Raw genomic sequence first — 26,390 nt, 5'->3', positions numbered from 1 at the left:
CAGCCTTTGTCATGAGACTCAAAAGTGAAATCAGATGCATCCTGATTCCTATAGCTTGGAAGCCACCTGTGGTCAATTTAGTTGATAGAAGATTATTTGGAATAAACTTGCAAAAAGCTAAAAAAAAAAAGTTTTCATTGTCACTCTGGGGTATTGTGTGTGGAATTTTGAGGACAAAAAAGCAATTTATTCCATTTAGAAATAAAGCTGTAACATGAAATGTGGAAAAAGTGAAGCGGTGTGAATACTTTCCGGATGCACTGTATATCCATCCATCCATTTTCTACCGCTTGTCCCTTTCGGGGTCGCGGGGGGTGCTGGAGCCTATCTCAGCTGCATTCCATGTGAACAACGCGCCTACATCTGCTTACTTCACTGTACAAACAAGAGCACATTTAAAGAAAATGATATTTATTTGCATTACAAAACATGAACATTTGGTTAAAACCTTTTACAAGACGTGTAAATGTGTCACGCTGACAAAGAGGAGCCGCAACCGTGCATGTACAGCAAGCTTTTCCGTCCACTGCAAAAACCACAAAGGATATGAGAGAAAATGGAAAGGGTGCATTCCAGCAGAGTCAATGCATAATCATAATCTGTGATAAAGTGATTACAATGTCATTCCTCATTCATCGGACTAGTTTAAGGCTATAGCATACCTGTACAAGAATAGGTCTTATTAACATGGGATTATATATACTGTGTACATATATATATATATATATATATATATATAGTCGGTACAAAAGCTTGGAGGCTTTGTGAATATATGAGTCCACCTGTAAATCAGTGCAAGTCATCTTGCTCTCATTCTTCATGCAAATGCCTTCCTGAGTCGACCGGTCGGGATGAATTAGGATTTGGCAGCAGAGCTTTTGGAGAGCAGTTTGTTATAAATCCAGCTATCACCCTGGAGGAAAGAAAACGTGCTTCAGTACGTTTATACATGATGTCTGCAGGACGGTAAATGTGGGTCACCTCTTTGTCAAAGTATCTGGTCCTCCAAGGTGTTTCTGTCTCAGCTCGGTGCCTCTCCTCGGATCGTTGTCTCTCCTCCAGGATCCTCTTGTGCTCGGTGGCTTTTTCAATATCTTTCTGCCGCAGGGCCTCCGTTACATGTTGCCACAAGCGTCTAAATAACGTACAAATACATTAAACATACAGTACACTCCTCAAGACTGCTTTTTTAGAACTGAACAGAGAGGTCAGTCTGCAAACTGCAATAAAATAATATCTCTCATGTCTGCTGGGGCAAAAAAATGTTAACTTTTATGTGCTTACCGTATTTTCCGGACTATAAGGCGCACCTAAAATTATTTTTTCCCCCTCAAAACTCGACAGTGCGCCTTATAACCCGGTGCGCCTAATGTACAGATTAATTCTGGTTTTGCTTACCGACCTCGAAGCTATTTTATTTGGTATATGGTGTAATGATAAGTGTGACCGGTAGATGGCAGTCAAACATAAGAGACACGTGTAGACTGCACTGTGATGCCAAAATGACTAAAGTAAACAACACCAACATTTAAATGTTCCATTGAAATGTAAGTCTGGTTTTGCTTAATGACCTCAAAGCTATTTTATTTGGTACACGGTGTATTAAGTGTGACCAGTAGATGGCAGTCAAACCTAAGAGATATGTGTACACTGCACTGTGATGCCAATATGACTCAAGTAAACAACACCAACATTTCATATGTTCCATTGAAAATGAATTCTGGTTTTGCTTACCGACCTCAAAGCTATTTTATTTGGTACATGGTGTAATGATAAGTGTGACCAGTAGATGGCAGTCAAACATAAGAGATACGTGTAGACTGCACTATGATGCCAATATGACTCAAGTAAACACCAACATTTTATATGTTCCATTGAAAATGAATTCTGGTTTTGCGTACCAATCTCAAAGCTATTTTATTTGGTACATGGTGTAATGATACGAGTGACCAGTAGATGGCAGTCAAACATAAGAGATATGTGCAGACTGCACTATGATGGCAATATGACTCAAGTAAACACCAACATGTTATATGTTCCATTGAAAATGTATTCTGGTTTTGCTTACCGACCTCAAAGCTATTTTATTTGGTACATGGTGTAATGACAAGTGTGACCAGTAGATGGCAGTCAAACATAATAAGAGATACGAGTAGACTGCACTATGACTCAAGTAAACAACACCAACATTTTATATGTTCCATTGAAAATATAGAACATTACACACGGCGCTCAAAAATCTATCAAAATGTTTTAGTACGACTTTGGTAAGCTACGAAGCCGCACCGCCTGATGTGCTTCAACATAGGAGTATTATTGTGGTGTGTGTATAAGGTAGGACATTATCTGGCGTTTTGTTTCGCAATATTATACAAAAACAACTTTTCTTACCTTCCGGTACCTGCTGATCTGTATTTGGGATCTGCATAAATCCTGAAAAATAACGCGAGTCTGCCTTTGTAGTCCGGTGCCGTAGTCGATAAGCTTCTTCTTTTTCTCTATCTTCTTGCTATGGGACATTCATCCTCCGCTGTTACCATTTCTAATATAAAGTAGTGTAAAGTTCTTACGGTACTTATATCTTGTCAGTAAACTCGCCATGAAAGCGCTAAAACATACCGGTGTAGTGAGTTTACATTATTCACCCAAGGAACTTTAGTTATTAGAGAGTTCCGATCAGACGGTTTTTCACGGGACACATTACAGGTGTTGTTTCCGGATGAGGAGATGCTACTCTGTTTTTGATTGAAGTAAAGTCTGAGTGTCATTAAAACAGTTAGCTCCATCTTTTGACACTTCTTCCACTCCCGTCCTTGCACGCCACTGCTACAACAAAGATGACGGGGAGAAGACGCTGCCGGAGGTGAGCCACGTAAATAAGACCGCCCACAAAACGACTGTCAGAAAGCGACTTGAAGATGATGTGTAAAACATCATCTATGCAACATTTTGACCAAAGAACCACCATTACATGTTATGTAGACCACAAGGAAGTATTTTACATTTAGAAAACAATTCTAATATGACTCCTTTAATGCGCTTTATACCTTATTTATGAAAAGAGATACAAAAATAGACCATTCATCAGAAGTGCGCCTTATTGGTCCGGAAAATGAGGTATTATTCAACAGTACCTAATGCTGTGACTACCACCAGAGGCTAAAGAAAATACTCTACACACACACACACACACACACACACACACACACACACACACACACACTGACCTGGATTCAGTCAGTCCTTGCTTCTCAACCGGCCGAACCAGCTTCTTTGTAACAGGAAGTTTGGTGACATCGATCACCTTGGTCTCGCCGCTGGTATAAGTGAACTCCAGAGCGCCGTTCCACTCCCCCTGAATGCGGCATACGACTGCATTGGTGGCGTTGTGCTTCACCTCCCCTGTCACTCTGCATGAGGAATACAATTCACATTCGTCACCGCCGCATGGTCGTCATTTAACCTAACAGCTTAGAGATGTCCGATAATGGCTTTTTTGCCGATATCGGATATTGTCCAACTCTTAATTACCGATTCCGATATCAACCGATACATCGTATTTTTCGGATTATAAGTCGCTCCGGAGTATAAATCGCACCGGCCGAAAATGCATAATAAAGAAGGAAAAAAAACATATATAAGTCGCATTTTTGGGGGGAAATTTATTTGATAAAAGCCAACACCAAGAATAGACATTTGAAAGGCAATTAAAAATAAATAAAGAATAGTGAACAACAGGCTGAATAAGTGTACGTTATATGAGGCATAAATAACCAACTGGTATGTTAACGTAACATATTATGGTAAGAGTCATTCAAATAACTATAACATATAGAACATGCTATACAATCTGTCACTCCTAATCGCTAAATCCCATGAAATCTTATACGTCTAGTCTCTTACGTGAATGAGATCAATAATATTATTTGATATTTTACGCTAATGTGTTAATAATTTCACACATAAGTCGCTCCTGAGTATAAGTCGCACCCCCGGCCAAACTATGAAAAAAACTGCGACTTATAGCCCGAAAAATAGGGTATACAGTCGTGGAATTAACACATTATTATGCCTAATTTTGTTGTGATGCCCCGCTGGATGCATTAAACAATGTAACAAGGTTTTCCAAAATAAATCAACTCAAGTTATGGAAAAAAAAAAACGCCAACATGGCACTGCCATATTTATTATTGATATCACAAAGTGCATTATTTTTTTTAACATGCCTCAAAACAGCAGCTTGGAATTTGGGACATGCTCTCCCTGAGAAAGCATGAGGAGGTTGAGGTGGGCGGGGTTGAGGTGTTTAGGGGGTACCGGGGGGTCTATATTGTAGCATCCCGGAAGAATTAGTGCTGCAAGGGGTTCTGGGTATTTGTTCTGTTGTGTTTATGTTGTGTTACGGTGCGGATGTTCTCCCGAAAGGTGTTTGTCATTCTTGTTTGGTGTGGGTTCACAGTGTGGCGCATATTTGTAACAGTGTGAAAGGTGTTTATACGGCCACCCTCAGTGTGACCTGTATGGCTGTTGACCAAGTATGCTTGCATTCACTTGTGTGTGTGAAAAGCCGTAGATATTATGTGACTGGGTCGGCAAGCAAAGGCAGTGCCTTTAAGGGTTATCGGCGCTCTGTACTTCTCCCTACGTCCCTGTACACAGCTGCGTTTTAAAAAGTCTTAAATTTTATTTTTTGAAACCGATACCGATCATTTCCGATATTACATTTTAAAGTATTTATCGGTCGATAACATCGGACATCCCTAAGCTTCATCACAATGTCCTCACTTGTGCAGTTTGCCACCGTAGAAGGGTTTTGTCTGGAAGGTGATGACTGCGGCGCAGCCTGTCTTGGCGCAATTGATGTTGACCTTGCCCCCCAGTTCCACCCAGGGAACAGTGAGGATGGAGCGTGCGTATGCGCAGGGCAACGTGAAGGTGTATTCTTCGTCATGTTCCAGCAAAGTCAGGCAACCTAACACAAACCATTTAGTTAAGAACTTTGCGTTATTGAAGTAAAAAAACAAGGGGGTGCTAACCTTCCCCAATCATAGAGACTCCAATGGACATGCCCATGAACTTGCTCTTGGTCCACACGTGTGTATTGACACACATGCGCCTTTCCAGGCATTCAGCGTAGAACCCAGACACAGGGGGATGATGGGACACTTGCTCTGCTACAAAGCGCACTTGGTAGGACTCCTGGGAGGCAGCTTGGTCAGGGCTTCCTTGTGGAGTCTCAACAGAGGAGGCCTCTGGTCTCTTGGGGACTTTCCAGGAGCAGTGGAAGGTCTCCCCAATGATGGGGTTATAGGGCTTCTTGGCAATGGCGCCCTTGCGGCCCTCGTGGAAGGAGGTGAGGTAGTACTCCACAAAGCGGACCATGCGATCCTCCGGGCTGCTGCCGTCTGCGATAGCCACAAAGAGGTCCGGGTGCGACATGAAGTCCGCGTACATTTCGAGCAGAGAGCGCTTCTCCAGGATGAAGGTGGGCAGGACAACCTGGAGGACAGTCAGCGTCAATTACAGTATCAAATTGTAAGTAGAGTAGGGCTGCAACAACTAACCGAATAAAATCGATTATAAAAATAGTTGGTGATTAATTTAGTCATTGATTCGTTGGATCTATGCTATGCGCTGCGGCTCCGTTTCATGAGGTGGCAGTAAGCCAGCCAATGTTTTGTCACGTGACGACGCCTTCTCCTTTGCTTGGAAACATTCGAAAAATGGCAGTGGAAAACAGTATGGATAGTTCAGCGGAGAAACATCTTGAGGTTATTGCTTCAATGAAATGTGTACGACCTAAGTCGTCAAAAGTGTGGGAACGCTCTACTTTAAAGACTTCAAAGAAGACCGTTTCCTGCAAAATGTGCAGCATGGACCTCGCATGGCACGGAAGTACAACATTGCTTCGGGAGCACCTGAAGAGGAAACATGTTGAAGCCATGGATGAAGGGAACTCACGGTACGTGACTTTTTAAGTCCATAGTCTGGGTACATCATACCTGCCAACTTTTGAAATCAGAAAAACCTAGTAGCCAGGGTCCAGGGGCCGCAGGCCCCGGTAGGTCCTGGTGGGGGGTTCAGGTTCGCCCCCCGACGCAAAATGATTATTAGCATTCAGACAGGTTAAAAAGTTGCTAAAACCATCACTTTTCTATCAGTCACAGTGACTTTTCAAAACAAAAATATTACAGCAAAAATCATATGGGTTGATTGACATGTTTATTCTGTAAGCTAACTTCAATAGTTTGAAATTATTTTGACAGTTAATGCCAGTTATCCTGTCAACCTTTCACAAGACTTCAATTTGTTAATTGAAAGTATAAACAGTATAAACACTTTTTACAGTAAACAAATGGTAAAACAGTACTAAACAATTCCATTAAAAAAAAATTGGTGTCATTATTAACTTTCTGTCCAAGCTTGTATAATCTACTGCCTTGTTCAATTGTAAAAAATATTCTGTGCCTAAAATTCACATTTCTATCACAATTATCATACTGTAAACATGGTAAGCTAACTTCATTAAAATTAATAGTCCTGTCAATAGCATGGAATTACCATTCAAATGTAGTTTTTTTGTAAGCCTTTCAAAAGAATTCAAAATATGAAAAATTAATGAAAATTAATTGAAGCCATCAGACACTTGAAAAGTGGCACATCACATCTCTAATGTAATCATTTGAACTTTTCAACAGAAATAGCACTGCAAAAATATTAAGGACATACTTCTGTATTTTGGTAGTTATGCTGTCAACATTTAACAAGATTTCTTCAACTTGGACTTGAAAGCATAAATAGTATAAACACTTTTAACAGTATAACAGTACTAAACAATTCCAATAGATAACATTGGTGTCATTACCTTTTTGTGGCTAAAATCCCATGTGATCAGCCAGTGCGAATGGAAGTCCATGCTCAATTATTGCCTCCGTAAATAAAACTTCGGCATTTATCACATCCAAAGAATCTGTTTGGGCGACGAAAAACGTTGAAAGTTTTCCACTTGTATCGCTAGCAACGGCATTAGACTTGTGTTTTTTTGTCCCAACGTGATCTTTTACAACGCTAATTCCTCCGTGTCCGATCAAAAAATCTTGTCTGCACAAGGTGCAATTCGCGTAGTTTTCACCCTTTTTGGAACGGATAATTATTCCCAGATAGGCTTTTGAATATTCTTCACGGAATGACTGAAGTTTTCTTTTCGGTTTAAGACTCGTTTGCGATTTTTCTCCGGCTGATTCCATGATCGTTCGCTCGTTTGGAAACTATGGCAACTGGTGCCTCGTGCTTGGCAGCGGTGCTATAAATAGCCTCGCGCATGGCATTCGGAATGGCTCGATAGGAAGTTACGGGAAGCAGTGTCGATTGTCATTGTTGTTACGCGATTTCGTGAATAAAACTTAAAAAAAAAAAAAAAAAATTTAATTAATGAAAAACCGTATTATTTATCACTGCAACCGTAACCCGGAATAGGTTGATGAAAACCGTACTAATTACGGGAAAACCGGAGTAGTTGGCAGGTATGGTACATTGATCCGTTGTGTCCGTCTTTGTGTGTTTTTAATCTTTAGTTAACGAGGAGATGTTCCTTAAGGAAGCGCAGCAGCAACTGTTGTGTATTAACTTTCAGAGTGTTATGAACGTTTTGGAGAGTGCGACGACTTCATTTTCTGTGTTTTGAGTCGCAACAGGCATTCACGAGTTCAGCTTTTTTGTGAGTAACGTTAAAGTTATCCCTTTGTTGCAACGCGGGGCCGATAATGTGTCTGCGGCAGATTTGACTCCGTTTTGAGAGAGAAAACGCACGGTTACCAATTTCGAAATTAACGTAACGGACAGAAATATCTCAGGTTGGTTTCATAATGGATCAATGTAATAAAGCTATATAAATATATTTAGATTTGAGTGACGCTTTAGTATAACTAAACGTTATGAAGGTGGTGGAATATTTCATGCTATTATTCAGAGGCAGCCTAAAATGAATCCTTTATTATTCACAACAGAAACGTGTACAATATCTGATCCAGCTCTGATCTGATGAGTTACATTTCTGTGTTATTATTGGTGTATGCTGCATCCCCAATGTCCATTTATTTAATTTAGCTTTTTTTTTTAATGTGGTGGCGTATTTGCCTTTTACGTCAGAAATTATTAATCAAATCAACTAGGTATGTATTAAGTTACATGTAAATGATGCTACTATGTACGTTCTCTCATTTCAGAAAGAAACAAGCCAGCATTAGCGACTTGGTACAAAGGAAGGTCTGCACACCACAGCAAGCGGCTGCATTGACTGATGCTATCCTGAATATGTTGCTAACTGACATGAGGCCACTATCAATGGTGGAGGATGAAGGTTTTAGACCAGGGGTCGGCAACCCGCGGCTCCGGAGCCGCATGCGGCTCTTTGATCACTCTGATGCGGCTCAGCAGCTTACTTGCTGAACCCCCCAATTTTCCCGTGAGACTTCCGGATTTCAGTACCTCTCGCAGAAAACGCCCGGGATTAATATTCACCGATTTTCACCCTTACAGCTATAATAAGGGCGTGCCGTGATGGTACAACATTTGGCGCCCTCTACAATCTGTATTAACAGCGTGCCAGCCCGACACTTGTTATACAATATGCATCTTCTGCATGCACACGTACGTGACAGCAAGGCATACTTGATCAACAGCCACACAGGTTACACTGACGGTGACCATATAAAACAACTTTAACACTCTTACTAATAATGCGCCACACTTTGAACCAAAACCAAACAAGAATGACAAACACATTTCGGGAGAACATCTGCACCTTAACACAACATAAACACAACAGAACAAACACCCAGAATACCATGCAGCCCTGACTCTTCCGGGCGACATTATACACCCCTGCTACCACCAAACCCCGCCCCCACCCCAAGCCTGCTCCCTCACACATCACCCCCCCCCCCCCCCCCCCCCCCCCTCCCCGTGCGTCGGTTGAGGTGGGCGGGGTTTGGTAGCGGGGGTGTATAATGTAGCCCGGAAGAGTTAGGGCTGCATGGGATTCTGGGTATTTGTCCTGTTGTGTTTATGTTGTGTTACGGTGCAGATGTTCTCCCGAAATGTGTTTGTCATTCTTGTTTGGTGTGGGTTCACAGTGTGGCGCATTATTAGTAAGAGTGTTAAAGTTTTTTTTATGCCGCCACCGTCAGTGTAACCTGTGTGGTTGTTGAGTAAGTATGCCTTGCTGTCACCTACGTGAGCAAGCGGAAGCCCCATTCAACATGTGGCTGAGCAGGCACGCTGATTGTAGTGGGCGCTAAATGCTGTATCATCACGACACGCATGACGCTGACAACCGCCATTCATTTAAAACCCGCGTGCCGCACCAGCTTATAAATTCCATTAAAAGGTGTGGGCAGCGTGTTTGAGACCCCTGGTTCATACATAGCACAAAGCAAAAAAAACAACTTTGTATGCAGTGTTATTTCATTTAAAATGTCAAAAATGTTTGCGGCTCCCATTGTTTTCTATAATTTGTAAAACTGGTCAAAATGGCTCTTTGACTGGTAAAGGTTGCCGACCCCTGTTTTAGACAAATGATTCACGTCCTCAACCCTGGTTGCACTCTTCCCTCGAGGACCCATTTTACCAAAGTGATGGAGAGGAAGTACGAGCAGACATTCCAAGCAGTGTAGACTGACATAAAAGCCACCCACAGCAAAATTGCTCTCACTACTAATGTGTGGACAAGTGTAGTTCGAGGGTTTGGCGTTTCTGCTGACATCAGCAATATGTACCGTATTTTCCGAAGTATAAGTCGCACCTGCCGAAAATGCATAATAAAGAAGGAAAAAAACATATAAGTCGCACTGGAGTATAAGTCGCATTCTTTCGGGAAATTTATTTGACAAAACCCAACACCAAGAATAGACATTTGAAAGGCAATTTAAAACAAATAAAGAATAGTGAACAACAGGCTGAATAAATGTACGTTATATGAGGCATAAATAACCAACTGGTATGTTAACGTAACATATTATGGTAAGAGTCATTCAAATAACTATAACATATAGAACATGCTATACGTTTACCAAACAATCTGTCACTCCTAATCGCTAAATCCCATGAAATCTTATACGTCTAGTCTCTTACGTGAATGAGATAAATAATATTATTTGATATTTTACAATAATGTGTTAATAATTTCACACATAAGTCGCTCCTGAGTATAAGTCGCACCCCCCGGCCAAACTATGAAAAAAACTGCGACTTATAGTCCGAAAAATACGGTAATCTTGCCAAAATGTAATCATAAATCCATAGAAGAGCACCAAATTAAACTCAGGGAGGTATATCCAACTGTAAATCAAAGGTTTCACAAAAGGAACTTGACCTACTCGCGTGAGGTCCATGCCCAGCTTCAGCTGCGACAGCAGGTGCAAGATGACACTGCGCTCCTCCTCCACAGCACCCAGGTCCTCCTCTTGGTCCGTGAAAGAGTCCACTAGTTCATCCTCAGCATTGATGTCTTCCTGCTCCTGTAAAGAGTGGGACAATCATTTATTCATGTTTCTTCCATGTAGGTGCACTTTTGAAAAGACAAGGTGACTCTGGTTGTCTCACCCCAGAGAAGCTGAAGGACTCTGGGCTACTGAGCTCCAGGCGGCCGTCCTCCACAAGGCCCTCTCCTGTTGTTAAACTGCCCAAAAAGTTGCTGCCGTTCTTCAGGATGTCGGGCAGCTTGGGCTCCAGCCACTCAATGGTGGATCCTGCCATGGATTGGGGGTGCAGAGCAGCAGATTCAGAGGTGCTCACAATAATAACCTCCTCCCTCCCTCCCAAGGCCCCGCCCCCCGACACTCACAGCTGTGTGCAAACACCTAGCTATTGCCACAACAGCCACTCGCACTACTCTTTGGCCCCAACGACAGGAAACATCCTCCTCCTACTATTGGTTTAAGATTTCCGGTGTGGCATCTTTTTATGCAGGTTTAGAGGTGGGCCGAGCCCATTTAAATCCACCTGGTGTGTTGCCGGGCAACCTAATCTGATTGGCTGTTACGATTGGTGCTGCCTGTTGAAATATGCATTGAGTAATGAGAGCTGCTGCAGAAAAAAACGGAACACACTAGCTGTTTTCCCATTTCAAATCACTTTGAATATAGTGGGCCAGTCAAACACGACTCCGCTATTCACATCTATTGTACTACATGCGCTTTTAAAACACATCAATCAATTAAAACTGCTTCCTGTCACAGCAGCACAGGAGTTGGACATTCTAAGACTGATATCCAATTACCTTTCAAACAGGTGGCAATAATAGGTACGGTTTCCTATCAATAATGCAAAATTATTCCACTGTTTGTCTAGATTGGATGGTGGCCTATGCACATAGACAACTGTGACATGTACAAATGAGCATATTATTATCAGAATTTAAATATATGCACATACGGTACATAGAACAAACTAGCAACTCACCTCCGAACGAACTTCTCTGCCTGGCCACCTGCTGCAGGTTGAGGATATGCAGGCACTCGTTGAGACAGGTCATAGTGGCCATGGAGGTGGCCTTCAGCATCAGCAGGTCCTGGTCCAGTGCAGAGAGTCCAGGGGCTGCAGGCAGGCACTCTATGCCCTGGATTAGGTCTTTGTGTTGGCCTTGAGCCTGGCTCATCATCTAAGGTGAAGATAATTTTCGGTAATTTGTTACATTTGCCAACACTTCTAAATATAATATAATAGTGCGTTATTAATGAGATATTTCAATGTTTCTTTCTTTTGTGTTTTATAAAAGAACATTGCTTGGTGCATTCCTATTGCTAGAATACTATAGAAAATATAAACTTCAATTCATACGTTTGTTTTGAACTTCATTTGACTTCCAAATGTTTAAGCAAACACACAAGTGCATCTGCATCTTTGACCTTCAGGTTTTTGTTTGTTGTTTTGGAAACATTGGTGTGTTTGGTACGTCAAATCCCTTGTTTACTGTGTTAACCTGCCTTAGGACAACGAATGAAAATTAGCTATTGTGCTAACTCCGGCATGTTTACATTGTTGCTCTATGTTGATGAATATGCTTTGTCCTAATTCAAATAAATAAATAAAGAATAATGTAACCTCCACTTAAAGCTGTATTTAATAGCTGAAAAAAATGGTACAAATGTTAAAATCTTGAAAAGGAGGAACTTGCCTCAAATAATATTCTTAAATTATAATAATCTTAATTGTTTTACACATCACTTTGACAAAAAATAATACAAATCCCCTCATCGATGGCTGGAAACACTCAAGACTCTACATCTCTTTTTTTTCTTGGACTGGCCCCCACCCTTGTGAACACACAGAACATAGACATCTTATAAGGGTACGCAGCATCGAGCGCTACTGCCTACTGGCGCTGACGAGACGCGGGGCCGCCATCTTGGAGTGGTGATCCGCTCCACTCAGTGCAATTCATTTGGCAGGAGCAATGAACTGTCAGCGCATTTAATTCATCTTACCTCACTGAATAGTGAATACCACTGACTTTCACGCGTTTTTCTGTCATACGTGTAGCTATGATAAAGGACACATGTTTTATTATTCATAGTTTGCTTAACAGTAATAGAATATTTTTATATGCTATGCTAAGTGTCCAGACGTCCGAGATCAAAACTGGGAATATAATCCCAGAGAAGGGGGAAAAAAAACGGTCAGCTATTTTTAAATTGAAGAAACAATATGATTAGGTTATATATACACATGCGTATATCCTACATAAACAATGTATGAATACATTAGATATCTATAAATCTTAGGGACCTATAGACTGTATCTCTGTTGCTGAGAGTTTATTCTGTCTTGACACTTTGTATTGATATTTTGTATTACATTCTTCTCAACCTCAAGGGTTGGAATTGGGGGTTAAATCACCAAAAATGATTCCCGGGCGCGGCCACCGCTGCTGCCCACTGCTCCCCTCACCTCCCAGGGGGTGATCGAGGGTGTTGGGTCAAATGCAGAGAATAATTTTGCCACACCTAGTGTGTGTGTGACAATCATTGGTACTTTAAATTTAACTTTTAAATAATCATGTTTACAGTGATTTTTTTATATGTATTTTTTATGTATGTCGCTTTGGATAAAAGCGTCTGCCAAATACTTAAACATAAACATATATAAACACCTGAAAGTCTTTTATATCTTTATATTCCCCTCCCTACAGAATCTGGACTGTGGTCCTAACTTCTACCCCTGTTGGCTTTTACAATCTTTATCTTCATCATTTAGTTTAACTTTATGTTATTCAAGTATGACATTTTTTTTAAATGTAATTAATTTCATTGACAAGCAATTCTATAATGGTCATACTCTTGTTTGCTAGCGGCTACGATTTCAGTACTATTGAAGATCTTTGCTCCTTCTCAACTCTGTGGTAATATTCTTTTCACAAAATACAACCAACAGTACGTTAATGTTAAATCTTACTTGTGAAAAGCAATCCCCCGATTCTTATTTTCAACAGTCCGCTCATTTGAGCAGGAAAACGCTGAACACCATCTTTGTTTTCTACCTATCAACTGTCAGTTTAGGCTGCTCGCCGGCTCCTAGAATCTGGGTATTATCTTCGACCCAACTCTCCCGTTTGAGTAACACATTAAGAGTGTTACTAAAACGGCCTTCTTTCATCTCCGTAATATCGCTAAAATGTGTTCCTTTTTGTCCACTAGCGACGCTGAGATCATTATTCATGCGTTCGTTGCGTCTCGTCTCGATTACTATAACGTATTATTTTCGGGTCTCCCTATGTCTGGCATTAAAAGATTAAAGTTGGTACAAAATGTGGCTGCTAGACTTTTGACAAGAACAAGAAAGTTTGATCATTTTACGTCTATACTGGCTCACCTGCACTGGCTTCCTGTGCACTTAAGATGTGACTTTAAGGTTTTACTACTTACGTATAAAATACTACACGGTCTAGCTCCATCCTATCTTGCTGATTGTATTGTACCATATGTCCCGGCAAGAAATTTGCGTTCAAAGAACTCTGGCTTATTAGTGATTCCCAGAGCCCAAAAAAAGTCTGCGGGCTATAGAGCGTTTTCTATTGGGGCTCCAGTACTATGGAATGCCCTCCCGGTAACAGTTAGAGATGCTACCTCAGTAGAAGCATTTAAGTCCCATCTTAAAACTCCTTTGTATACTCTAACCTTTAAATAGACCCCCTTTTTAGACCAGTTGATCTGCCGTTTCTTTTCTTTTCTCCTCTGCCCCCCTCTCCCTTGTGGAGTGGGGGGGGGGGTTCACAGGTCCGGTGGCCATGGATGAATTGCTGGCTGCCCAGAGTCAGATTGGATCAGTCAGATCCAGGTGGACCGCTCGCCTGTGCATCGGTTGGGGACATCTCTGCGCTGCTGACCAGTCTCCGCTCGAGATGGTCTCCTGCTGGCCCCACTATGGACTGGTCTCTCACTATTATGTTAGATCCACTATGGACTGGACTCTCACTATTATGTTAGATCCACTATGGACTGGACTCTCACAATATTATGTCAGACCCACTCAACGTCCATTGCATCCGGTCTCCCCTAGAGGGGGGGTCCACTCACATCGACGTCCCATTGGGTTGTGAGTTTTTCCTTGCCTTTACGTGGGCTCTGTACCGCGGATGTCGTTGTGGCTTGTGCAGCCCTTTGAGACACTTGTGATTTAGGGCTATATAAATAAACATTGATTGATTGATTGATCCTCATCACCACTTCAAGATGGCGGCCGAATTTCTCGCGTCACAGCAGCCAATGCTGCGTCTACTTATAAGATGTCTATGACACAGAGGACTCAACCAAAGAAGACAGGTCAAATCTAACACTATTAACCAGTGGTCCCCAACCTGCGGACCGGTCAACAGTCATAAAAAAATACTATCATGTGTGCTTACGGACTGTATCCCTGCAGACTGTATTGATCTATATTGATATATACCGTAATGTAGGAAGCAGAAATATTAATAACAGAAAGAAACAACCTGTTTGTGTGAATGAGTGTAAATGGGGAGGGAGGTTTTTTGGGTCGGTGCACTAATTGTAAGTGTATCTTGTGTTTTTTATGTTGATTTAATAAAAAAAAATAAAACGTTTTTTTTTGTTTTTTTTTAACATTTCTTGTGCGGCCCGGTACCAATCGATCCACGGACCGGTACCGGGCCGCGGCCCGGTGGTTGGGGACCACTGCTTTAAACCATTATTGCTTGAAACAGAGAATACCGCACTACGGGACAACACTGGTTTCCGCTTAGTGACTTACATCTCTGGCATCTATTAAGTGGTCTGGCAGCAAAGAGCGCTTGCTGGAGTAGAGCGATGAGCCCTTGTGTATCTGCCAGTTGAATAAAGAGGCAGGGTTCTGGCTGGTTCGACGCAGAGACATGGGTGAACTGCCGCTGCCTTGAGATGCCGTGGAGTAGCTGCGTGACTTGGGCGGAGGATTGCTCTACAGGAACAATGGAAAACAAAAATCATTACAATGTGAAATGTTCAAATTCACACATTTTGCATAGTGTCTTACCTTCCCCATAGCCTCTGTGTGATGCTGTGTACAGATTTGCAGTCTGCTCACCCAGTGCTGCCTCTCTTTGGCATCAGTGGCTAAGGGCAAGGAAAATGCATGGTCAGAGTTACTCTTAAACGGCGTTGTGTCATGTTTCGCTGAGTTAAAACCTACGCTGAAATGTCAACGCTGTATAAAGTCAAGACACAGTTTAATATTAAACGGTCCACAAAAACAGATGGGATTGTACCAATATTTGCCAGTAAAGATGACGGCAGCATCGTCTCTGTGTATGCGCGTGAGTGCTACACACTACATTTTGAAAGCTTTTCTTGTCAGTTTATAAAAATAGAAAAACCTTTAATAGCAAAACATACCTAACTCAGCAGAAAGATTTTTGTTAGGAGAATGTACGTTTTGTCATATGTCACAAATGCTGCCCAATGACATCATGTGTTTCTACTTTAGCAATGTTGATCCATTTATAAAGATGCATTACCTCTAATTAGTGAACTAAACTAAATGTGGACACCATGTTTCTTTAAATAATTTTGCTCTAGTCAGCATCAGAGCACTGAGCTGCAAGAATTGTGCATAATTTATGCACTTTTAGTACAGTAAAATCTTGCAATTAGTTTGCACAGTCCCTGTGTTCTGTATTGTTGCGACAATTTGGAATTAACTTGTGAAATTAATTTCATTTGGGTGAATGAATTAGTCAGTTATTGGGTAAAAATAAAAAGGCATTGTTTTAGGAGAAAATGTGTTGCTTTTACTTTATGCACTTTTATTATTTCATTATTTTTATTTTTCAATTTTACTTTTTATTCGAACCCTTTTACCATATTGATTTTGCACTATCTTGTTTAGCTCATTCATTGTTTATGTTCTTTGTTTGTTTTTGCTCTATGTTTTTTAACCTGTAAAGCACTTTGGTCCAATTTAAAACATTTTGTAAACATGCTATATAAATAAAGTTGCCTTGCCTTGCCTTTTCTTTGTTTAAAAGAAGGCACCGTTATTTGGGATATGAATCTTACAACAACTCACGATTCAATTAGATTCCTAGGTGACAATTTAACTCACAATCAATTTCTCCATTCAAACAGATTCTAATATTGTATGCATTGGTATTTAATTTATAATAAAACATTTTCAAAATCGGTAAAAAAAAACACATCTTGCCTGCAAAAATGTTGACCAAATAACCACCAATACTTGTTATATTGACCACAAGTAAGTGTTTTAAATTTAGAAAAAAATAATCATGATATGACCTCTTTAAAAACTATTTTCAAAAATATTAATATATTCAGTGTCGTCTTATATCCGCGTTGACACAGTAATTTTTATTGATGGAATACTTTTACATTATTCCCGTCGCTCATCATGAGAATCCGAGCAAAGTGAGAACCCAGCAACGTGTTCAAAACACACCCCTGAGCTTGTACTGCTCTCCACTGATTGCGTTGACAGTGAAAGTGTGCGAGTCCTCGTCACTGGGGGAGATGACCGCCCCTGCCAGGGGAAGCATGCCACGCGGTTTCTGAGGCCGGGACTGCTCATTGACAAAGTACTCCAGCAAGCCCGCCTCATTGTTCAGGACAAAGAACCTAGAAACACAACAAGACGGGGTGGCAACAGTCAGTGAAATCACAGTACAGTACTTCTGCACTCAAGTAGGACACCTTACCTGTATTGCCAGCCTGTCACCAGGTTGGTATATTTCATCAAGTATCCATCAATATTCTCCATGTGGTCACTGTCAGGTAGTGTTATGCAAAAAGAGACAAACATCAGAACATAAAATCCAAGGTGAAACTTCAGGTGGTTTCTCTGTCCAAATCAGATCTAATCAAATCAAAAGGAAGGACATAATCACAACTGGGTGCTGCAGTCCAGTGATTCTCAAACTGTGGTAAGCGGGCTCCATCTAGATCAGGGGTGTCAAACTCATTTTAGCTCAGGGGCAGCATGGAGGAAAATCTGTGCACACTATTACCGCATTTTTCGGAGTATAAGTCGCACCGGCCGAAAATGCATAATAAAGAAGGAAAAAAACATATATAAGTCGCACTGGAGTATAAGTCACATTTTTTTGGGAAATGTATTTGATAAAATCCAACACCAAGAATAGACATTTGAAAGGCAATTTAAAATAAATAAAGAATAGTGAACAACAGGCTGAATAAGTGTACATTATATGAGGCATAAATAACCAACTGGTATGTTAACGTAACATATTATGGTAAGAGTCATTCAAATAACTATAACATATAGAACATGCTATACGTTTACCAAACAATCTGTCACTCCTAATCGCTAAATCCCATGAAATCTTATACTTCTAGTCTCTTACGTGAATGAGATAAATAATATTATTTGATATTTTACACTAATGTGTTAATAATTTCACACATAAGTCGCTCCAGAGTATAAATCGCACCCCCGGCCAAACTATGAAAAAAACTGCGACTTACAGTCTGAAAAATACGGTAAAATCATGGCATTAAAACAAAAAAAATAAAGACAACTTCAGATAGTTTTCTTTGTCTTACTTTTGCCAAAAATAGAACAAACACATTCTGAACATTGTACAACAAAAATATAGAAAAAACTACCGGCATTGGTAAAGTTGAGATTCATGAAGGAAAGAAGAAAGTGAATTAATGTTTATAACTGAATAAAAATGTATTTTCTTTTGTATAATTTTTTTTAATGAATTAAGTTACGTTTATGACAACCTTTTTCCAAAACACAATATCGAATGTGAGATATAACAGGATAATGCATACATTTTTTTTTTTTCGACAAAACGGTTACAAAAAAACGGGGGCCATATATATATATATATATATATATATATAATTGAAACACAGTGCAACTGTTAAAACTGTGTGAAATTTTACATTGGTCATAAATAAATCATATTGTTAAATACAACATCTACCTTGTTTTTTGTTTTGTTTTGTTTTTTTGTCCTGTCCAGCTTCTCAGGCAAGTCATATAGTTGATGTAGAAGCCCATATCGGCTGTACAAATTTACTTTAAAGAGAAGTGTGGGATAATTGTCTTGTTGTCTTATTTGTATTTGACTTTATTAAATGGATTTATATTATTATTTGGTGCAGCCGGGCCAGAGCAGGAGGGGATAGAAAGAGGAAAAAAAGGAAAACGGAGGGGGAAATTGTGGAGACAAGAGGGGGATAAGACAGAGAGACAACAGCAAAAACAACAATAACAACAACAACAATAGAACAACATCAGCAAAGAGGATATGTGCAAATATGATGGTAAAAGTGATAGCAAAGAAGCAGTTAGTGAAATAAATAATGATACAGAAATGACAATGAACATTATTACACTACAAATGGAGCAATACAAATACCAATAGAAAAAACACTATTGATAATGAATATTAACAATAATTACCTCTATTATCAACAATACAGTTGTTCAAATTCAACAACACATATATGTAATGATAAGCAGATAAATGGAGAGGAAGAAAGAGAAGCCAACTATATTAACTTTGTAGATTGTTATGGTAAGAATAGGTTAAGCTTTGTCAGTGTGCCATGTGTTACCCAGTTTCCCCTAAGGCAACAACGTTAATATATGTTTGATGACACGTGATTATATGCATATACCTTGTTTTTAATGAATACTTAGGCCTACTGCGATTTAATATTGGTTAATATGGTGGTACTTGGAGAGCCAAGTGTTTTCTGAGGTGGTACACTGCAAAAACTGAAATCGAAGTAAGATTAAATATCTCAAATAAGGGTGATATTTGCTTATTTTCTGTCTGATAAGATCATTCTTCTCATTAAGCAGATTTTATGTTAGAGTGTTTTACTTGTTTTAAGGGTTTTGGTCCTAAATGATCTCAGTAAGATATTACAGCTTGTTGCTGAGATTTGATGACCTATATTGAGTAAAACATGCTTGAAACTAGAATATCAAGTGTTGCAAAGCTGTGTCATCAACACTCACAAGTATAAAACTACTTCTTTTTTTTTAAAGTAATCATTTCTTATTTCAAGCATGAAAAAAAAAATCATGACTTTGACACAATAGTGTCTCATAATTAAAACCGATGACAGCCAAATTGACTTTGCTGTTTTATTTTCAATGAAACAATAGAAAATACGTACTCATATAGTAGTACAGTTGGCACAGTACAGTAAACTGACAGTTAATATTTAAACATTTCAAACTATTTTCAACAGAGATATTTCATGCACATTCAGATAAATTCGTCAAAATTACAATTTAAAAAAATTTGGCCGGGGGGCCGGGCTGTATATACTGTATGTGCACTAATTGACTGAAAGAGCACGCACTTGGCGCGATAATGCCATGTTATCCATGGAAAAATGCATTTTTAGACAATATGATTTGCCTGAGCGGCTAGGAGACCCCGAGAGTAACAAGCGCTTGCCTTGTTGCCTTTCCATTAAGAACAATAAATTAGTTTTTAGTATAAGTTTGCTGGTTTCAAGAAATGTAATGCCGAGCGCATATCATTATGTCAAGATAATGGCACTAGCATTTACTTCATTTAAGAATATTTTTCAACATATTGAGCAAAAGTGTCTTTTTTTTTCTACCAAGAAAAGTGCACTTGTTATTAGTGAGAATATACTTATTTTAAGATATTTTAGGGTCCATTGAGGTTAGCTAATTTTACTTGTTTTGGAAAGTCTTAACAAGTCAAATGGTCTTGTTCTATTGGCAGATAATTTTGCTTAGTTCAAATAAAATACCCCTCATTTTTGTATTTTTTCTTCTTCTCCCTATGTCTAGCATTAAAAGATTACAGTTGGTACAAAATGTGGCTGCTAGACTTTTGACAAGAACAAGAAAGTTTGATCATATTACGCCTATACTGTATATACCTTTATATACATATATATACTGTAGTGTATACATATATATATATATATATATATATATTGGCTCACCTGCAGGCTTCCTGTGCACTTAAGATGTGACTTTAAGGTTTTACTACTTACGTATAAAATATTACACAGTCTAGCTCCATTTTATCTTGCTGATTGTATAATACCATATGTCCCGGCAAGAAATCTGCGTTCAAAGAACTGCGGCTTATTAGTGATTCCCAGAGCCCAAAAAAAGTCTGTGGGCTATAGAGCGTTTTCTATTGGGGCTCCAGTACTATGGAATGCCCTCCCGGTAACAGTTAGAGATGCTACCTCAGTAGAAGCATTTAAGTCCCATCTTAAAACTCATTTGTATACTCTAGATCTGCCGTTTCTTTTCTTTTGTCCTCTGGTCCGGTGGCCATGGATGAAGTGCTGGCTGTCCAGAGTCGGGACCCGGGGTGGACCGCTCGCCTGTGCATCGGTTGGACCCATCTCCGCTCGGGATGGTCTCCTGCTGGCCCCACTATGGACTGGACTCTCACTATTATGTTGGATCCACTATCGGCTGGACTTTTGCTGATATGCTGGATCCACTATGGACTGGACTTTCACAATATTATGTCAGACACACTCGACATCCATTGCTTTCGGTCTCCCCTAGAGGGGTGGGGGGGGGGGGGTTTACCCACATATGAGGTCCTCTCCAAGGTTTCTCAGTCATTCACATCGACGTCCCACTGGGGTTGTGAGTTTTTCCTTGCCCTTATGTGGGCTCTGTACCGCAGATGTCGTTGTGGCTTGTGCAGCCCTTTGAGACACTTGTGATTTAGGGCTATATAAATAAACATTGATTGATTATGACATTGATTATGACTCCTCAGCCTTCCCGGTAAGGTCTATTCAGGTGTACTGGAGAGGAGGCTACGCCGGATAGTCCAACCTCGGATTCAGGAGGTACAGTGTGGTTTTCGTCCTGGTCGTGGAACTGTGGACCAACTCTATACTCTCGGCAGGGTACTTGAGGGTGCATGGGAGTTTGCCCAACCAGTCTACATGTGTTTTGTGGACTTAGAGAAGGCATTCGACCGTGTCCCTCGGGAAGTCCTGTGGGGAGTGCTCAGAGAGTATGGGGTATCGGACTGTCTGATTGTGGCAGTCCGCTCCCTGTATGATCAGTGCCAGAGCTTGGTCCGCATTGCCGGTAGTAAGTCGGACACGTTTCCAGTGAAGGTCGGACTCCGCCAAGGCTGCCCTTTGTCACCGATTCTGTTCATAACTTTTATGGACAGAATTTTTAGGCGCAGTCAAGGCGTTGAGGGGATCTGGTTTGGTGGCTGCAGGATTAGGTCTCTGCTTTTTGCAGATGATGTGGTCCTGATGGCTTCATCTGGCCAGGATCTTCAGCTCTCACTGGATCGGTTCGCAGCCGAGTGTGAAGCGACTGGGATGAGAATCAGCACCTCCAAGTCCGAGTCCATGGTTCTCGCCCGGAAAAGGGTGGAGTGCCATCTCCGGGTTGGGGAGGAGATCTTTCCCCAAGTGGAGGAGTTCAAGTACCTCGGAGTCTTGTTCACGAGTGGGGGAAGAGTGGATCGTGAGATCGACAGGCGGATCGGTGCGGCGTCTTCAGTAATGCGGACGCTGTATCGGTCCGTTGTGGTGAAGAAGGAACTGAGCCGGAAGGCAAAGCTCTCAATTTACCGGTCGATCTACGTTCCCATCCTCACCTATGGTCATGAGCTTTGGGTTATGACCGAAAGGACAAGATCACGGGTACAAGCGGCCGAAATGAGAGATAGGGTGAGAAGCTCTGCCATCCGGGAGGAGCTCAAAGTAAAGCCGCTGCTCCTCCACATCGAGAGGAGCCAGATGAGGTGGTTCGGGCATCTGGTCAGGATGCCACCCGAACGCCTCCCTAGGGAGGTGTTTAGGGCACGTCCGACCGGTAGGAGGCCGCGGGGAAGACCCAGGACACGTTGGGAAGACTATGTCTCCCGGCTGGCCTGGGAACGCCTCGGGGTCCCCCGGGAGGAGCTGGATGAAGTGGCTGGGGAGAGGGAAGTCTGGGCTTCCCTGCTTAGGCTGCTGCCCCCGCGACCCCACCTCGGATAAGCGGAAGAAGATGGATGGATGGATGGATGATTGATTGATTGAGTCTTGTTTTTGAACACTGACTTTTTGCAGTGTACTTGGTGAAAAAAGTTTGAGAACCACTGCTGTAGTACACTTAATAATTCAACACAAGAGCTGTGTCTCAGATTTGCGCACTTTCATACTTACTTGTTTAAGTGCACTCAAGATGTTAAATAGAAGTACACAAGTGTGCGGATTGGATTGACAACAGCCACGTTTGGATTTAGTAACTAGCTTCGCCAGATTTAAGAGCACTCACCTATACTGCCAGCTTTTAGCGCTGGCTCTACCCGAGCTTGGTGTCCTATTCTGGGGGAAAACATCCAGTTTGCCTTCGCTTTCCGTGATTCGCATTGCCGTGGTCTCCCCTTGCATAGTCACTGCAACACCGCCACCTTTGAGCTGCTAGCCCGCTGGCCTGGAGCTAAGCAGCTAGCTCGCACAGCACACAGGAGGGAGAGGTTACAGTTGAAATTGCATCTCGTATCGGTCACACATCCCACGGCGGACCGTTTGTTGGCTTGCTAAATTGAATTTAAAAAAAATGGAATAAAACGTTCGTCCTGCTAAGCTAACTTCCTGGTAGCTCACGACTGTCCGACCGGAAATAAATCACGTGACACGACTCGTTCCCTTTAATTTTTTTTAAGTATAAATAATATAAGTAAATTAAATTAAATACACATAAATTAAAATATGTTTTAGATTGTTTAAAAAAATAATTTGGTAACTAGCCTTATTTTCTAGTGAATTATATCACCGGAAGTTTCTAGAATAGATGTTTCCGGTGTGACGTTCATTTCATTTTTTTTAATTTTTTTTTTTATTTATTTCAGGCTATGACATAAATAAGTACAAGTTGACAAAACATAATAATATAAATTAATATAGTGCATGATTGTCCAGTTTTGCCTGAAAGGGAGTGGGAAGAAGATGATTTATTTAATCCCACCCCCAGTTCTCCATTCAGTGGTTATTCACATGACTTTCACTCTTACTTTGTTCAAGGATTATAATACAGATGTTGTATCATAGTGGCATTACCACAGGTAACAATAATTATTACACCATAACAATAATTTGTATCAACAATGTAGGAATAATGAATACACCAAAAATGGTAATAGACAACATAGCAATAATGGTAAAAACTAATAGTAACATTTTGCCCTCTATCTATGTCGATTTATGAAAGTAAGGCCTACATTTTCTAATTGGCTTAATGGCTTACAATTATCAATCAAATCTTGGAGGATGATTAAGAGTACAAAAGCCCTTAAATTGATATATTAGTTACAAACATTTAAAGTGATTTAGGTAGCCCTTTTTGTCTTTTTTCATATGTTTTTATTATTATTTATGATTATTATTATTTAATACTCTATCTGTATTTGCTTTTGTTTTCTTTCCTTGACATGTTTCGCCGATGTTGAAAGTGCCTTGACTTTTGTGTGCATGTTCGTTGTTCAATAAAAATGTTTTAAAAAAAAATAAAAATGTTGCCCTCGATCTACTCTATGGTGTTCCTTACTGTAAAAAATGAAATTATGTAAATTATTTTTAACTTAGAGATGCCAATGTAAGGTGCGTAGTGTTTAAACATGTTTATTGCACGTTATGAAATTCGTAGCCAAACCTGTTTGCGTCAAATGGTGAGCATGTTGTTGCAAGCAAAATGTGCGGTTTTCGATTGTTTAATAAATATTTTGTAATTAGCCTTATTCTCTTGTGAACTATATCACCGGAAGTTCTAGAATAGACGTTTCCGGTGTGACGTTGGTTAAAACTAATCGTAACATTTTGCCTGTATCTATTCTATGACGTTCCCTTTCATTTTTTAAGTATAAATAATATAAGTAAATTAAATAAAATAAACATAAATTAAAATATGTTTTAGATTGTTTAAAAAATTTGGTAATTAGCCTTATTTGCTTGTGAACTATATCATCGGAAGTTTGTAGAATAGACGTTTCCGGTGTGACGTTGGTTAAAACTAACAGTAACATTTTGCCCTCTATCTAAGTCGATTTATGAAAGTAAGGTCTACATTTTCTAATTGGGTTAATGGTTTAAAAATATCAATCGAATATTGGAGGATGATTAAGAGTACAAAAGCCCTTAAATTGATATATTTGTTAAAAACATTTTAAGTGATTTAGGTTTGATTAATTGATTGATTGAAACTTTTTTTAGTAGATTGCACAGTACAGTACATATTCCGTACAATTGACCACTAATAGGTAACACCCGATTCAATTTTTCAACTTGTTTAAGTCAGGGTAGCCCTTTTTGTCTTTTTTCATATTTTTTATTATTATTATTTAATACTCTATCTGTATTTGCTTTTGTTTTCTTTCCTTGACATTTTTCGCTGATGTTGAAATTGCCTTGACTTTTGTGTGCAGTATAAATGTATGTTTGTTGTGCAATAAAAATATACAATATAAATTTAAAAAAATGCCCTTTATCTACTATATGGCGTTCCCTTCTGTAAAAAATAAATTATGTAAATAAATGTAACTGAACTATGCTAATGTAAGGTGCGTAGTGTTTAAACAGGTTTATCGCATGTTATGGAATTCGCAGCCAAACCTGTTTGCGTCGAATGGTGAGCATGTTGGTGTGACGTTGGTTCTTTCTTTCTTTCTTTCTTTAGTTTATTTTGAACATGAACACACTTACAGAATAATACATCACACAATTTCATATAATTTCATTTTACATCATGCCTGAAAAAGAGTAGGAAGAAGCAAAGCTTATTTAATCCTACCCCTTTCCCACTTCAGAGCGTTTACAAATATATAGAATCATTTACTGACCTTTTTATATAATAAAATGACATCTATGGATTAGTATACAACAGTTTTGTAATATGTAATTAATTAATTCAGTCATTATTAACATACTGAGATGAAGAATATCTTATTTTCAATAAGGTTGGAAGTATTTTTCATAATTCTTCTTCTTTGTACTTTGTAAGCACTATTATTTTGAACAACCTCTTAAACTGGATCTTATGAGTACAATGTTTAACTTCTTTACTTAATCCATTCCATAATTTAATTCCACATACTGATATGTTAAAAGTTCTAAGTGTTGTACATGCATATAAATGTTTTAAATTATTTTTTCCTCTAAGGTTATAGTTCTCCTCTTTAGTTGAGAAGAATTGTTGTACATTCTTTGGTAGCAGGTTATAGTTTGCTTTGTACATCATTTTAGCTGTTTGCAATTTGACCAAATCACCGAACTTTAATATTTCTGACTCAATAAATAAAGGGTTTGTATGTTCTCTATATCCAACATTATGTATTATTCTAACTGATCTTTTTGGTAACACGGTTAGCGAATGTAGCGCACATTTGTAGTTATTTCCCCATATTTCTGCACAATAACTCAGATATGGTAACACTAGCGAGCAGTAGAGAATATGAAGTGATTTTTGGCCCAGGACGTATTTTGTTTTATTCATTATTGAAATGTTTTTTTGCCACCTTATGTTGTATGTTTTGTATATGAGATTTCCAGTTCATTTGATCATCTATTAATACTCCCAAACATCTGGTTTCTTTTACCCTTTCGATGTCTACTCCGTCTATTTGTATTCGGATATGATGCTCTTTTCTACTGTTACCAAATAGCATTATTTTAGTTTTACTGAGATTCAAAGATAGTCTGTTTTTGTCAAACCATCTTTTTAATTTGTTCATTTCTTCTGTTATTATTTGTATTATCTTCTGTGTGCTCTCTCCTGAACAGAAAGCAGTTGTGTCGTCTGCAAATAAATCTAACTTTAAGTCCTTTGTAACTTTACAAATGTCGTTTATATAAAGATTAAACAATCTTGGTCCCAGTATT

At 39.7% G+C, this 26,390-nt stretch overlaps 1 protein-coding gene across 1 annotated transcript; it reads right to left on the bottom strand.

Annotated features, from left to right (window-relative positions):
- Positions 1-394: 394 nt before the first annotated feature.
- Positions 395-23,155, bottom strand: LOC133622528 (oxysterol-binding protein-related protein 11-like). The gene is made up of 13 exons (XM_061985352.2): positions 22,792-23,155; positions 17,204-17,272; positions 16,948-17,123; positions 15,529-15,608; positions 15,268-15,453; positions 11,461-11,659; positions 10,603-10,748; positions 10,377-10,517; positions 5,037-5,499; positions 4,786-4,972; positions 3,228-3,410; positions 982-1,135; positions 395-913 (listed from the first exon to the last, which is right to left on the bottom strand). Exons 1-13 carry the CDS (start codon positions 22,905-22,907, stop codon positions 857-859), a joined length of 2,157 nt encoding a protein of 718 aa, XP_061841336.1. The 5' UTR covers positions 22,908-23,155; the 3' UTR covers positions 395-856.
- Positions 23,156-26,390: the final 3,235 nt, after the last annotated feature.

Source organism: Nerophis lumbriciformis, linkage group LG23 (genome assembly GCF_033978685.3).
Source record: "Nerophis lumbriciformis linkage group LG23, RoL_Nlum_v2.1, whole genome shotgun sequence".
NCBI lineage: Eukaryota > Metazoa > Chordata > Actinopteri > Syngnathiformes > Syngnathidae > Nerophis > Nerophis lumbriciformis.
This window is presented reverse-complemented; position numbering and strand designations above follow the sequence as displayed.